This window comes from Archocentrus centrarchus, chromosome 11, assembly GCF_007364275.1.
Source record: "Archocentrus centrarchus isolate MPI-CPG fArcCen1 chromosome 11, fArcCen1, whole genome shotgun sequence".
Lineage (NCBI taxonomy): Eukaryota > Metazoa > Chordata > Actinopteri > Cichliformes > Cichlidae > Archocentrus > Archocentrus centrarchus.
In genome coordinates this window covers 1,826,774-1,840,199 of record NC_044356.1, presented here as the reverse complement: position 1 = coordinate 1,840,199, position 13,426 = coordinate 1,826,774, and the positions used below count along the sequence as shown (strand labels likewise).

Below are 13,426 nucleotides of genomic sequence, written 5' to 3'. Positions count from 1 at the left end.
TATGAAATAAAAACATAACTAATTTTGTTTAGTATTGCCTTCTCAAATTATTATATTTTTTCTGGCGATTTTCAGTTACGTTTATTGTCTGCTTATTGACTTTTTCTGTTATCAGTGTGCATTTTGTGATGCAATACACTAACGTGCCGTTAGGGGCAGTGTCGCTGAGAAGCGGTGAGCAGCACACGAGGTGGAGGCAAGTTATTCCGTGGAGCCGTAGAAGAAGAGGAGCGATGGCCGCCGCTAATGCTAGCTAGCTGATGAGTCTCGGAAAATGTGTCGTTCTTTGTGTTTTTAGTCGTTTTAGTCTCGAAGAGGCACTGTGACAACTCAGCCTCTCCCCCGCCGACGTTGTAAAGACTGCGTCAGGAACGTGAGCCCCGCTGCGCGCTGTTTGCAGCGGGTTTACTGAGTCTGCGTGGGTCCGTGTTTGTGTAGCGGGAGGGGGTCGGTGGTGTCAGCTGCCCGTCACCCATCCGCCAGGTGAGTTTCTCCTGTCTCCCCTTTCCGGCTTTGAGCGTGCGTCGGTGACAATGTTTAGCCCTTAAATTCGTAAAACTCGGCCCGAGTCACACTTCTGTAAACTTGTGGAAATGACCGCGGCGAAGATGTTCGGTCACGCGGGAAGTTCGCAGGCTAGTGGCTGCGACGGGTACCCCGCCGCCGGGACCGGGACTCCCGTTGCCGGGTCTGTCCGTAGAACATCAGTGCAGCCTGTGGGGCTGCTGTAACACGGTTCAAGCGTGAATTTTGTTTTCAAAATGAATTCAGTCAGTTCAGTTTACAGGATTTAAAAACGTAAAACTCTTCACAAAGAGATGAGAAAATGTGATGAAAGCAGAACTGTTTAAATAATGCTTATGCAAGTGTGAATAACTAAAAGAGAACCGAGACCAGTTCACATCTCCACCAAGTTTTGCAACATTTTGCAGAAACTGCCTTGACAAACAGCAGGAAACATGTTGGAGTGGGGAGAAACTGTCTCATCTGGATTTAGAAGGAAAACATCAAACTAGTATTTTCCATTTCCAGTAAGATAAGACAAATGCTTCGGGTATCTGTCAACATCGAGTGCCTATCAGTACCAGAGCTAAGGCTTAGTAAGCTGTAATCTGTACTGTTCAGTTTTTGCATGGTTTTATTGTGATAAAGGAAAAACACTAAAACCTCACACTAGAGAGCTTTAAATAACTCAGATTTTAATCTCGTATTAAAATGTAACATTTTGTCTGGATTTGTTTAAATCTGGCATCATCTCCATGTGTCATATGGTGTAAAGGCCCTCACAGATACTGTGTGTGTGTGTGTGTGTGTGTGTGTACGCTTTATAACACGGCAGTGCTGCCAAAGTTCTCTATAAATAGTAACAACTATAGAAAAGCAAGTTTATAAAAAACTTTATAAAAGACTTTATTAAAAAAAAAGTCTGTAATAAAGAATAATTGATTAGTTGGTTTTTATATGAATATTTACAGTTTAATTGTGTTTCGTCTCCTGTCTCTCTCAGACCAGTGAGGATTTTTGGTGAGCTGCAGTCATGGCAGCTCCTGTAAACATCCAGGCTCCGAGTAAGACCTGGGAGCTGAGTCTGTACGAGCTGCACAGGAGCCCTCAGGTAAATCTCTATGTCTGTCTGTGTGCTATCTGTATATCCATCAGCGTGAGGAGCAATTTGAGATCTACAACCTGCGAGTGAGGATGTTTAGGAAAGTGGGGAATTTGTGGCTGTTTGTTACATAAGAACAGATGCTGTGTGATGGTTTAGATAAGGTTTTAGAATGAGGTTAAGGTTAGCATGGGATTAGACATCTTATTCTAGTGTTTATTCTTTAGCATCAACCCTTCCTAAATAGATTTTAAAATAGACAAACAGAATGATCGGTCATCAAGGATTCTGATCGATTTCAGAGAGTTTGAAGGAGCCAGACTTTCTTCTTTAAAGTGGACTTAAGCAACAGTTCTCCAGAGATTCCTGAAGGTCTTTCAAAGTTCTTTTTGGACATTGGCTGCTTTTTCACTTATTTTCAGTCCAGTTCTTGTACCTGACCATTTTCTGGAGAATTTGTTTGTATTTTTGTTACACGACACTTAACACTGACCTATGACTCATTCAAGCATTAAAAAACCCACCTAACTCAAGAAATGAAATAGTGTTGTCTACACAATTTAGCAAATAACTCATTTTAAATTATATATTTAGGTACTTTGTTACTAGCAGCCTGTCACAAAGACACATTTGATTCCATTTCTTTGGTTGAATCTATGAAAAATGCCAAAGATAACTATCTACAACAGATTAACAATATCTGAAAGTGATGTCCTTAAGAAATAGTAAAAAGACCTGACACAGGACCTGACTATGCATCTGGACCATCATCTGATCCTTCTACTGTTCACTGAAGCCTCATCACAAATGGTCTCAGTGGAAGGATGGTTGTCAGGAAGCTGTTCTTAAGTACCCCTTTTCCACCGCTGGGGTTCCGGTGCCAGTGCTGTTCCCAAAAGAACCAGCGAAAAGCTTAGTAATGGGCCCACGTTTTTGCTGCGCTTGTGAACCGCTCCTTTATATGTGAGTGTGGCCGTTTCCTCGTCTGGACACAGAAGCAGAAGAGCGCAAACGTGGGAGAACACGTTCCCCTTTCTTGTGCTGCGAACACATTTTACTGTCCAAACAAAACTACTGCAGAATCTGTGTGCAGCACAGAGGTAAACACAGACAGAAAATACAAGCAAGACGACAAGTACGCACTTTATGTCCTTTTATCTGTGATATGAACTGATACAAAGCAGCAAGTTCAGGCTTAAGACCCAAACTAATTCACAGCCGTTAAAAATCGCTTTGCTTTTCTCATGTAATGCACATGTAATATGGTAGAAAAGTTTATGTTGAGACAGCAAAGTCACGCCCTTCTGCTGTTTTCATCACGTTCTTGGTTCCAGGCCAGTTAGCTTGCGGGGCCGGAGTTGAACCTTTTTTTCGACTGAGCACCGAGTGCGTTCGTGGTGGAAAAACTGCTGAATGGTTCAAATACTGGCACCAGAACCCCGTCGATGCAAAAGTGGCTAAGGAAGGGAAAGGGGACATTTCCCTCCACGTTACTCAAGGACTGGACTGAAAATCAGTGGCAACAGGTCTGATGGTGTGATGGATCAAAACTGGAAATTTTTGGTTCAGACCATCATCAGTATGTACAGAGTTCAGGAGAGAGGTACAACAGTGAGTGTCTATAGCCAACTGTAAAACACAGTGGAGGCTCTGTCATGGCTTGGGCTGCATTTCAGCGAGTGATGTTGGAGATCTTCTCAAAATTGTTTGAAGTACCATCAGATTTTGATCTACAATGCAATGCCATCTCGAAAACAGATGAATGGCAACAGCATCATTTTTCACCATGATCTCAAACACATTTCCAATGCAGTAAAAGCATACCTGGATAGAAAAACACAAAGTGGAACACTATCAGTCTTGGATTGGACTCCCCAGAGCCCGGACCTCAACCGTATTGAAGCAGTGTTGATAGAGAATCCCTTCCCGGGCACCTCAGCCTCCCCTCACACCATCCTTCAGGTGACCTCAATAGGTCACTTGATAGATGGGGTAAAGTCCCACATTGGTTTCAACCGAAACCACTGATTGTCCACGACTAGTCAACTAGACGACTAATCGTTGTGACACTAGTCGGTACCAGACCTGCTAGTCGGTTAGCCTAATTAAGATTTTAATTAATGCCCGGTGCTGTAAATGTTACGCAGCCATCTGCCACCAGATGAAGCTGCAGCTCTGACATTGTTATAGAAAAATGCCTTAACTCTGTTAATCTTGGCCTTATACTTTTATTAGGTCTAATATTGTTAGTTATTTTTGAAGTTTTACAACGTAATGTCAAGTGCACCTCCTGAGAAGCACTGTCATTTCCTTGCATGCATTTCCAACTACTTCTCCCAAGTTTGAACAAACAAGTGAAAAAACTGCACCTTAAAATAAAAGCTGACCACAGCAAAGAGTAGGACCCAGGAGGGGAAAAAGTCCCAGCATTTTACGTTTCTGTCGGCCGACACGGCACGTAAGACACCGTGACATGACAAAATGTAATTAATACATGCAATGCACCTGCACAGGGATAAACGCTGGCAACAGCATTGGTCCCTTAAGTAGGTTATGTCATAGCGATTCAAAGACCAAGCACCTGGGGAGAGGGAGGTCTGGGCTCCACTGCTCAGAACTTTTATTGAGATGCATGTCATGAATTGTAGAACGAGCTTTGTTAATAATGCGCGGCACAATGCGCCACACTTTTAAGTTGCAATTTATTTGTTTTTCGGATGTTACAGGTTCTGAAAAATTTGCTAAGTTGGCAAAACTGTGTGTCACCTGTGACTCCCACCCAAGGAGCACGACATCACACAGCATGGGCTGTGGTTGGTTAATCATTCAATCTTCTTCTTTTTGAGATTTTTGAAGCAGTTGGCAGACATCTGTTACACAACACTGCCTCCATGAGTTAAAAAGTGGAATTGCATGCTGAGTTGTATTCATTGCTTGAGCCTGCAGGCCAAAATGGACAAGACGTGCGGACCATATAAAATCCAAGTTCGGGCCATCTTTGGCCCGTTGGCCATAGTTTGGACACCCCTGACGTAAACGATTAATTTGGGTCATATTTATTCCTTTTCTCTGTCAGTGGGAATCGAAAAGACTCAAGAGATGCCTCGAAGAAAATAAAGCTAAAATAAAGGGGAGAAAAAGATCTGAAACCGACAACTGAAGAAGCGCATGTGGTAATGTTTAAAGAGCAGTGACACCATCCTGTAGAGGGGAGTGTCAGTTACAATTCCCATCATCATGTGTTCATAAGACCACCAATATTATTGACCGTGCATCAAAACATTATATATTTTGAACATAAAAACTAATTATGAGGATCAACTATATCAATGTACAAGCAATTATAGAATAAGTGTCGTTACTGCTGACATGAGTTATCAATGTCCCAAATCTACAGTTAGCCTTAGCCAGCAGTTTCAGATTTCCTTCTGTGTCACCTGCTCTGGCCCCAGGAAGACAATAGATTATGGTTGCTGGTGTCACTAGCGTCACATTTATCAAAACAGCCACCAATAACCAGAGTTTGTTCCTCGGTGGGTGTGTCACAGAGTGGGGAAAAATGATTAGATATGTGACGGGTCGGTGGTGTACCCGGGGCTTCTGTTTAGGGCTTTGCTTTCTCACCGTTACTGTGCCGGCTCAGAGAGAAGAGATTAATTAAGCTCTTCTTTCTGAGCCGGGGACAGTCAGCTGGGGGAGAGCTAATGGTGGCTAAACTACCCTCGGTCTGCAGTGACTGCAGGGGTGTGGCTAGCTACAGGATTTTAATCATGTTTCACAAACATGTCTGAAATCAGCAAACACTCATTCTGTTCCACTGATGCTTATCTCAATCTATTCATTATCAGATTGAATTTTACTTCTCACTCCTCACACTCACTGACCCAGTGACTCACAGCATTGATCGCTCATTCTTTGTCAGTAGGAAATCGATGGACTGTACTTCTGACCCGTCCTGGGTCAGTGGAAGTCTTGTTATTGCTGCAGTTGATGGCGCAGCAAAATCGAGCACCTTTGGTGATCATTCTCGCGGACATTCAGGAAACCTTTGGACAGTCAGTGCAACACACACTGAGCCTAAAGGCCACAGACAAATACAAATGGCAGCCTCTGAAGTCCCGTGATTTGCCGGGGACCCGTTGAAATGTGAGGTCAGTCTCGCTTAGTCTCTTTGGTCAGGAGGAAAGGGATGCCATTTTATTAAGATGCCAGTCGCATTGTGTCTTTCCTTCGCATTTTCACTTCTTTGGTGAAGCAGACCTAAACTGTAAAACAAGGGTATCAAGGGATTCTTCTTCTCTTGAGTTTGAAGGTGCAGACACAAATTAAAATGTCCCTCCACAGCAGCCAAATGCCTGTGACTTCTCTTCAGCCTTTGGCATACTACATATACTACATATCTGGCCAGTCTCTACCCACATACGTAAAATGTCATTAGTGAGAGGGGAGATGTCCTGCGCAGCCACTGTATTCATGTATGATGGGGGAATATGGTGGCTTCTACAAACCAGCTTCTGCACCTATGTACAGTGTATCACAAAAGTGAGTACACCTCTCACATGTCTGCATATATTTAAGTATATCTTTTCATGGGACAACACTGACAAAATGACACTTTGGCACAATGAGCAGTAGTCTGTGTGCAGCTTATATTACAGTCTTCATGTAGAGCAACAATTCGTCTTTTAAGATCTTCAGAGAGTTCTATGCCATGTTGGAACTTTCAGTGACCAGTATGAGAGAGTGTGAGAGCTGTACTACAAAACTGAACACACCTGCTCCCTATGCACACCTGAGACCTAGTAACACTAACGAGTCACATGACATTTTGGAGGGGAAATGACAAGCAGTGCTCAATTTGGACATTTACGGGTGTAGTCTCTTAGGGGTGTACTCACTTTTGTTGCCACTGGTTTAGACATTAATGGCTGTATATTGAGTTATTTTGAGGGAAGAATAAATTTACACTGTTATATAAGCTGCACACAGACTACTTTTCATTGTGTCAAAGTGTCATTTTGTCAGTGTTGTCCCATGAAAGATATACTTAAATATCTGCAGAAATATTTGAGACGCACTGAGTTAATAGCAGATGGAGTGTGGGTGGAAAAGCTTTCATTCATGTCGTCACATTTGAGCACGTAAACGTTTTTGTGTGTGTTCAGGAGGCCATCATGGATGGGACGGAGGTGGCTGTGTCTCCTCGCTCTCTGCACAGCGAGCTCATGTGTCCTATCTGTCTGGACATGCTGAAGAACACCATGACCACCAAAGAGTGTCTGCACCGCTTCTGCTCAGACTGCATCGTCACCGCCCTGCGATCCGGGTGAGACCGCAGCAGCCACTAGATGTTATTCATGCTAGCTTGATTTGTCCAATCAACTGAGTCAGTAATATAATCAGTAATTCCGCTTTAAATTTTAAATTGACTTTTGATTAGTTGTACGCTGAGGGAAATTTTGCCATCAAACCCCTGACCGACCCTAACAAGAACAAAATGGTGTTAAATTTGTTAAGGTAAAGTTAGTCTAGTTAAATCTGTTCAGTGACTAATTTAAATGCCAGCAGCTTTTTAAAAAATCAGCCACGTCATTGTTGAAAAGCTTCAGGCTGAGAGCAGTTTCTCCCTCTGCAGGAACAAGGAGTGTCCGACCTGCAGGAAGAAGCTGGTCTCCAGACGTTCTCTGCGCAGAGACTCAAACTTTGACGCGCTGATCTCCAAGATCTACCCAAGTCGCGACGAGTACGAGGCCCACCAGCGCCGTGTCCTCGAACGGCTCAACAGGCTGCACAACAAGGAGGCGCTGAGCTCCAGCATTGAGGAGGGGCTCCGGCAGCAGGCCCGCTACAGGTCCGAGAGGTGACGCAGATTAGTTTTATAACTTCACTCTTCTAATCATCTAATCTTTATTTATTTATTTTTGAGTCTTTTCAGGCACTGATTTTTCTGACTCATACCAAGGCCATATATATGATTTCTACAGCTTTTATTAATTTTTTATTAGCAGTTTGCCTTTATTAGATGTGGTTCTGATATATTATTGCCATTGGTCATGTGACCTATCACAGATGACTTAAGATGGCGCCGCCCTATGTCTGATGAAGAGCAGGTTTGATCAAAACCAGAATACTGGAATTCTGCAAAAATATAAAACCATTAATTCTTTTTTTATGGATTTGTATTTTTTTCGGCTCTGCCCTACATAGATGTGAGGATGTGCAGGTTTAACACTTCAGCCACTCGAGGAAATATGTCATTAATTTTCCTGATTAAACTGATAGAACAATAAAAGTGTAGTGCTGGTTCAGGTAGGCCATGTAGCTATTATCCTCATATATGGTTCATTGCTTCTTAAGCTGCTTTAGCCTGCACCTGCAAGCCACTTTGCAGCCCACATTTACCCCAGAGCCTTCTTTTCTTGCTGTTTCTAACTTAATGACACAGCTGCTGTTGTTGTCCACTCACCACATCCAGCAAGTTTACTGAAATATGAGGAGCATCATGATGTCGTGTGCGTGTGTGTGTGTGTGTGTGTGTGTGTGTACCTTGGCCCTGCAGGAACCACCGGGTGAAGAAGCCCACTCAAGAGAGTGACAACACCACCTACAGTGGCGGGGAGGACAATGGTGACTCCCGCTCACACCTCTCCCATGACTCTGCCCCCTCACACACACCCCACCCACGCGGTCAGACCCCTCCAGAGGCCGGGCCGAGTCGCAAGCGGCCGCGTCCATCAGATGATGGCTCCGGCCCTGAGATGGATAGCGGGAGCCCGACTCCCCCTCTGAGACGCCACAAAGAAGGGCCGTCCTCTGAGATCGAGCTGGTGTTCAGACCACACCCACAGCTGGTCCGGGCCCAGGATTACAACCAGACCAGGTAAGCTCAATATTCAGCTTTTCAGCTAAAACTTTACTCTAAATTTAGCAACCAAAAATTATTTTCAGGAGCTGGTAGAGACCAAACACAGAGCTAAAACTGGGTCTAGAAATCAATAAAAAAAATCAATAAATCAATAAAAATGTAAGTTATGAGTGTGAAGTGATGAGTGTGTCCCCAAGTGGCCAAAAAATTCAGCTGTTACAGGTCAGAGCAAATTCAAATGGGCTAAACAGTAAATTTATGATTTAGATGTATTGCACGGCTGAAGAATCATTGCCATCTTCTGCCTTCATTTTCCATAATTTTCTTCCTTTCCCAGATATGTGAAGACAACAGCTAACGCCACAGTGGACCACCTGTCGAAATACCTGGCGCTGCGCATCGCCCTGGAGGACAGACGCACGGAGAGGGAACCAGAGGAGAGAGGACGAGAGGAGGCAGGAGGAGAGGAGCGACGAGCTGAAGGAGGAGGAGGTGAAAATGGAGGAACAGCAGGAAGTGGAGAGGGGACGAGTCTGAGCAACATCAGTGAGAAGCAGTACACCATCTACATCATGACGCGGGGAGGCCAGTTCTCTGTGAGTAACGACTGACCTGCATTTGAGGCTTTTCAGAGGTTTGGCCAAAAAGTGCGACTGTATCACAGGAGCAACTACCTCACATTTAAAACTGAAGTTTTACTAACATTATTTTTTTAAGTTGTTCTTTTGTAAGCTGCAGTGCACATTTTATTGCAGAAGTTTGTCATTTTAAATTTGCCTGTTTTTAATTTTATTTTATAAAAACAACCATTTAACTAAGACTTTAACTCACATTTCTCCCGTGCGTCCTTCAGCTAATGCAGATTAATGCTTTTAGTACTTCTCCAGTTTATTAATAACTTCTGAGTTCCACATGCCAAACATTAATGTAGCGATTGAACCATTGAACCATCACTTTAGCCGACTAATGAAACTGTTAGCTGCGATTTCAGCTGTCTGAGGCCAGTGTTTGTGTTCTTAAATCCATGAAGTTGCTCAAAAAACTTCATTTTTTGAATCTAATAATTTGAACCTAATTTTAGTATTACAAATATGCTTTCACAATCTAAATATCTAGTGGGTCACATCATGAATTTAAAATGGTTACAAGTTTTTATAACTCGTAAGTCCAAGCAGCCTTCAACCCTTTTTTTTTTTTTTATTGGACTTCAATAGATTTGGTATTTTGTCAAAACTGGAAAAAATGTTTATTTAAATACTCTTTTCAAAAACTCTTTTAAACAATAATCTATCTAATATATTAGACATTCTTTACAAAACCAGGGAGATGTGTATGTGGATGCTTTTACAAAATCCTGTGTACAAATATGACTGTGAGTATTTTGTTTGTCTGGAAATACAGACGATTGTTTCAGGTCCTTGAAAAATGATCTTAAGACCTTTTTCTTTCTTTGGATGAAAAAATCAGGAGGAAATTTTAAATGTTGTTATTTTAAATTTTTATCCCAGAAACTGATGTTGAAGCAATTAACATCAGTTAATTGCTTAATAAACAAGTTTACAACTTAATAAACAAGTTTATTAAGTTGCTTCCTTCTGGTAAGCTGTTACAGTGAATATGTTTAGGGCTTTTATTGTGGAAAGTAGGGGTACGAAGTGGGCATATTTTTGCATGTGTGCAAAAGGAGTTGGTTTTCTGGTATGTGGGGGAAGAAAGCTGGACTGACTGATTCCACTGCAAGTTAAAAAAAAAAAAAAAGGCTTTTCTGTTGTAGCCCGCAGGAAGATCTTACCTTTTAGTCACTTTTTATGCTCATCCACTTCCGTTTGTTTCCCTGCATCCTCCTTCTCAGACTCTCAACGGCTCTCTGACTCTGGAGTTGGTCAACGAGAAGTACTGGAAGGTCAGGAAGCCTCTGGAGCTTTACTACGCTCCCACCATGGACCAGCAGCCACAGCAGCAGAAGTCTCCTACCCCACAGAGGGAGGCATGAGGAGGAGTGAAGGGCTGCTTTTCTCTCCAAGCCTGCGCTGTTTTTAAGTTCAGCTGCCACAGTTTCGTGGGAAATCTGCATCTTTCTTTTCTTCGTTCACTGGCATTAACTTGGGTTATTTAATCTCTACACTGAACTGGGTTTATTGAGCTGATTTATCAGCAAAGGAAAACAAACTGATCAGAAGCTGGAAGGTTAACAGAGGGGAACAAAAACAGTGATTAACAGCTGGTACGTACGCTGGTTCCTGCCTGCCTGGACAAACACAAATGTTTCACCATTCCTCCTTTAAAAGCTGAAAATGAAGCAGAGTAGTCTCCAAGAGTAACCTGCTGCAGCAGCTTCACTGCGTACTGATACCAAACTGGATGATTTGTTTTCCCTGCATTGGAGGTGCCAAAATAAAAGCACCAATTCGAAATGCGACTTTCTGTAAAAATAAATGCATTTTATTTTCTTTTTGCACAAATGACCAAATAAGGACTTTGCAAAAATATAAAAGATCATAAAATAGTTTAAAAGAGAGCTGTATTTATGGATAGCCATTTTCAGCAGGAAAGTTAAGTCCTAAATAATCTTTGACTCAAGTCGCAGTTTTCACAAAGATTTTCTAGGTAGAAATGCTCAGAGTTTATCTTAAGTTTAAGTTCAGTTTTTTATAGAGCTGATTCTGGGATCAAACTTTTTTGCAGTGTTCTTCACAAACTCTTAATTAGACCAGTAAATAATCTTCAGCTTTTCCTCTTTTTTTTTTTTTAAATTATTAATTCAGTGCACTTATTCTCAACCTGCCTTTTTTTTTTTTTTTGAAACGATGTTTCTGAGAACAAATCAATAAAATTCCCAAATCTTAGACCTCTAAGTCAAGATCATCTTCTCGTGCACCTCTGGACCATTTTCATTGCAGCTGCTGGTTTTTAGCTCTTTTAGCAGAAGTCTCGTCGTGTTGGGCCGAGTCTGCTTCAGTGTGTCGAAAAAAACCATCATTCAGCTTGATTTTCAAACCAGATCAGGTGAACGGGACAGGCTGTGGCCGAACATCTGTTTTCACACCACCATTCAGATCATTTCTTCTCAAAGATCTCCCTCAGACAGTACAGCACAGATCTGCATTGATGGTCTTGCACTGACAGACAAGCTCACGGTGACTGCTGATAAATAATGGTGAGTTCCTGATGCCACTTCCTTCAGCCTCAGGTCGCAGCCAGAGACCCAGCTGCCATCACCTGTGACGATGTCCACGTGGGATTCAGGTCGGCTGATGGTTGCTCTCTGGAATTGCAGCGCTCCGGCTGCACCAAAAGCTGTTTGGACACGCTCGAGAGCGGGAGAATGGAAGAGGTTTTTGATCTTTATGGACCTGTTCTCAAAAGTTTTTGGTCATACCGTCATGATTTAAAATTTCGATCTACAATCTTTATTTACTGTTTTATATTGACTTTAAATTTAGATATTCCCTCACATTTTCTGATGGGAATAGGCTTCATGTGACCAGGCATGGATTTGATGTAAAAAGCTTTAGTGGTAAATTTGATGTTTGACTTGAGAAATCTTTTTTTCCCCACAAAATAGCAAACTGATTAAAAATCACAGCAACAGTTGTCGGTCAGTTTCGTGCTTAAAAGGTTTTGTCTTTGATCTGAATTTATTTATGAAATTTTGGTATATTTTCAGTCTTCGAGGTGCGACTGAAGCTCTGCTTTCTTTGTGTCAGCGTGGCACTAAAAACAAGCATTACCTGAGCTCATTGAACCTAATGCTGATTTACCTGCTCAATTTCATAACCACATTATTCAGTGCAGTTCAACAGATTTCACTGTTCCAGTTTTGTTCATCATTTTTCATTCAATTAACTCTTTATTCCTCATCCTGCTCATTATGGGAGCAATATTTTTGAATACAAAGATAAGGTGGTTAGTTGTTTTCATAAACATCTCCTTAATAAAATTGTGCAGATGTTTAAAAATATTTTACTAGTTAAAGATGTTTATTTTGAGCCTATAAAGATGTAGCTGTACATAAGTCATTATTTTCCCCTTTAACCCAGAGACAAAGCTCATATTTGTTTAATCATTCACATCGAAGTTCTTCTCTTCTTGAAGCCATAAGCCTCTGTTAAGGTCTAACCTGCTGTCTTTGCTCCACTTCTGTTCTCACGCACTTTATATTTCCTGCAGCCATATCATTTTCCCACTTACCTCAGTTTTTGTGGGATATTTGTATATTAGAATAAAGCAATATTTCCTTTCTTCTGATGTATGATTATACCGTTTTCCCTTCTTCTGTCAGCAATGCAGCTCAATAAACTATTGAACTCAACATCAGATTGGTCTCATTTTTGTGAGTTTGCTGTTAAAAATCTCACTGAGCTCAACAGAACTATTTCTTATACCAGCGCGTCTCTCTGTGCATCAGTGAGACGAGGGCTAAAGCTCAGCTAACACCTGCACAGGTTTAAATGGGTTTGGTTTCCTTCAGCACACACAAAGAAAATATTTCACATCCCCGAAATCCAACACAACTATTAGAGGGAGAAGGTAATCCTGTAGGGTTATCTGGGCAAAAGTACTCATTACACAGAATCATATCCATATTACTGGATCATAATTAGTGAATTGTGTATTTCACTTTGATTAAATGGGCACCTCCATCTGTGATAACACAAAAGTGGCGTGCAGTACAAAATCTGCTTCTGAACTATGATGCAGCGTAACAGCAAGTACATTAAAACTGCTGCATCACAGTAACTATTATTGTAGGATCTTTACCATACAGTATAAAGCACCATGAGACAACTGCTGTGACGTGGTGCTATATAAATAACACTGAATTACTTGGGTCAACTATGTGAAAAATATTAGGTTATTTTGCACCAGTGAGCCTACCCATGCTCTCATCTAAAGGCATTCAGTGTTGGAGGATCAGCACCACTCTAGTCTGGTGGCACTAATGGGAGAACACT

The 13,426-nt window shown here is 41.8% G+C and overlaps 1 protein-coding gene across 2 annotated transcripts; it reads left to right on the top strand.

Annotated features, from left to right (window-relative positions):
• The first annotated feature begins 222 nt into the window (after positions 1-222).
• LOC115788653 (E3 ubiquitin-protein ligase RING2-A) lies at positions 223-12,783 on the top strand. Of its 2 annotated transcripts, none has more exons than XM_030741780.1 (7): positions 223-483; positions 1,508-1,615; positions 6,772-6,932; positions 7,242-7,457; positions 8,166-8,486; positions 8,809-9,067; positions 10,324-12,783. In XM_030741780.1, the coding sequence occupies exons 2-7, from the start codon at positions 1,538-1,540 to the stop codon at positions 10,462-10,464; spliced, it is 1,176 nt and encodes a 391-aa protein (XP_030597640.1). In that variant the 5' UTR covers positions 223-483; positions 1,508-1,537; the 3' UTR covers positions 10,465-12,783. The 2 variants fall into 2 exon arrangements, with proteins under 2 accessions (XP_030597640.1, XP_030597639.1); XM_030741779.1 differs by having other exon boundaries at positions 7,242-7,466.
• The last annotated feature ends 643 nt before the right edge of the window (positions 12,784-13,426 follow it).

Bases quoted from the DNA above. Each gene is read 5' to 3' on its own strand.
- LOC115788653 (XM_030741779.1), top strand. From the start codon at position 1,538: ATGGCAGCTCCTGTAAACATCCAGGCTCCGAGTAAGACCTGGGAGCTG. The intron at 6,933-7,241 runs GTGAGACCGCAG...CTCCCTCTGCAG, and splicing joins GTCACCGCCCTGCGATCCGG to GAACAAGGAGTGTCCGACCT. The intron at 8,487-8,808 runs GTAAGCTCAATA...TTCCTTTCCCAG, and splicing joins CAGGATTACAACCAGACCAG to ATATGTGAAGACAACAGCTA.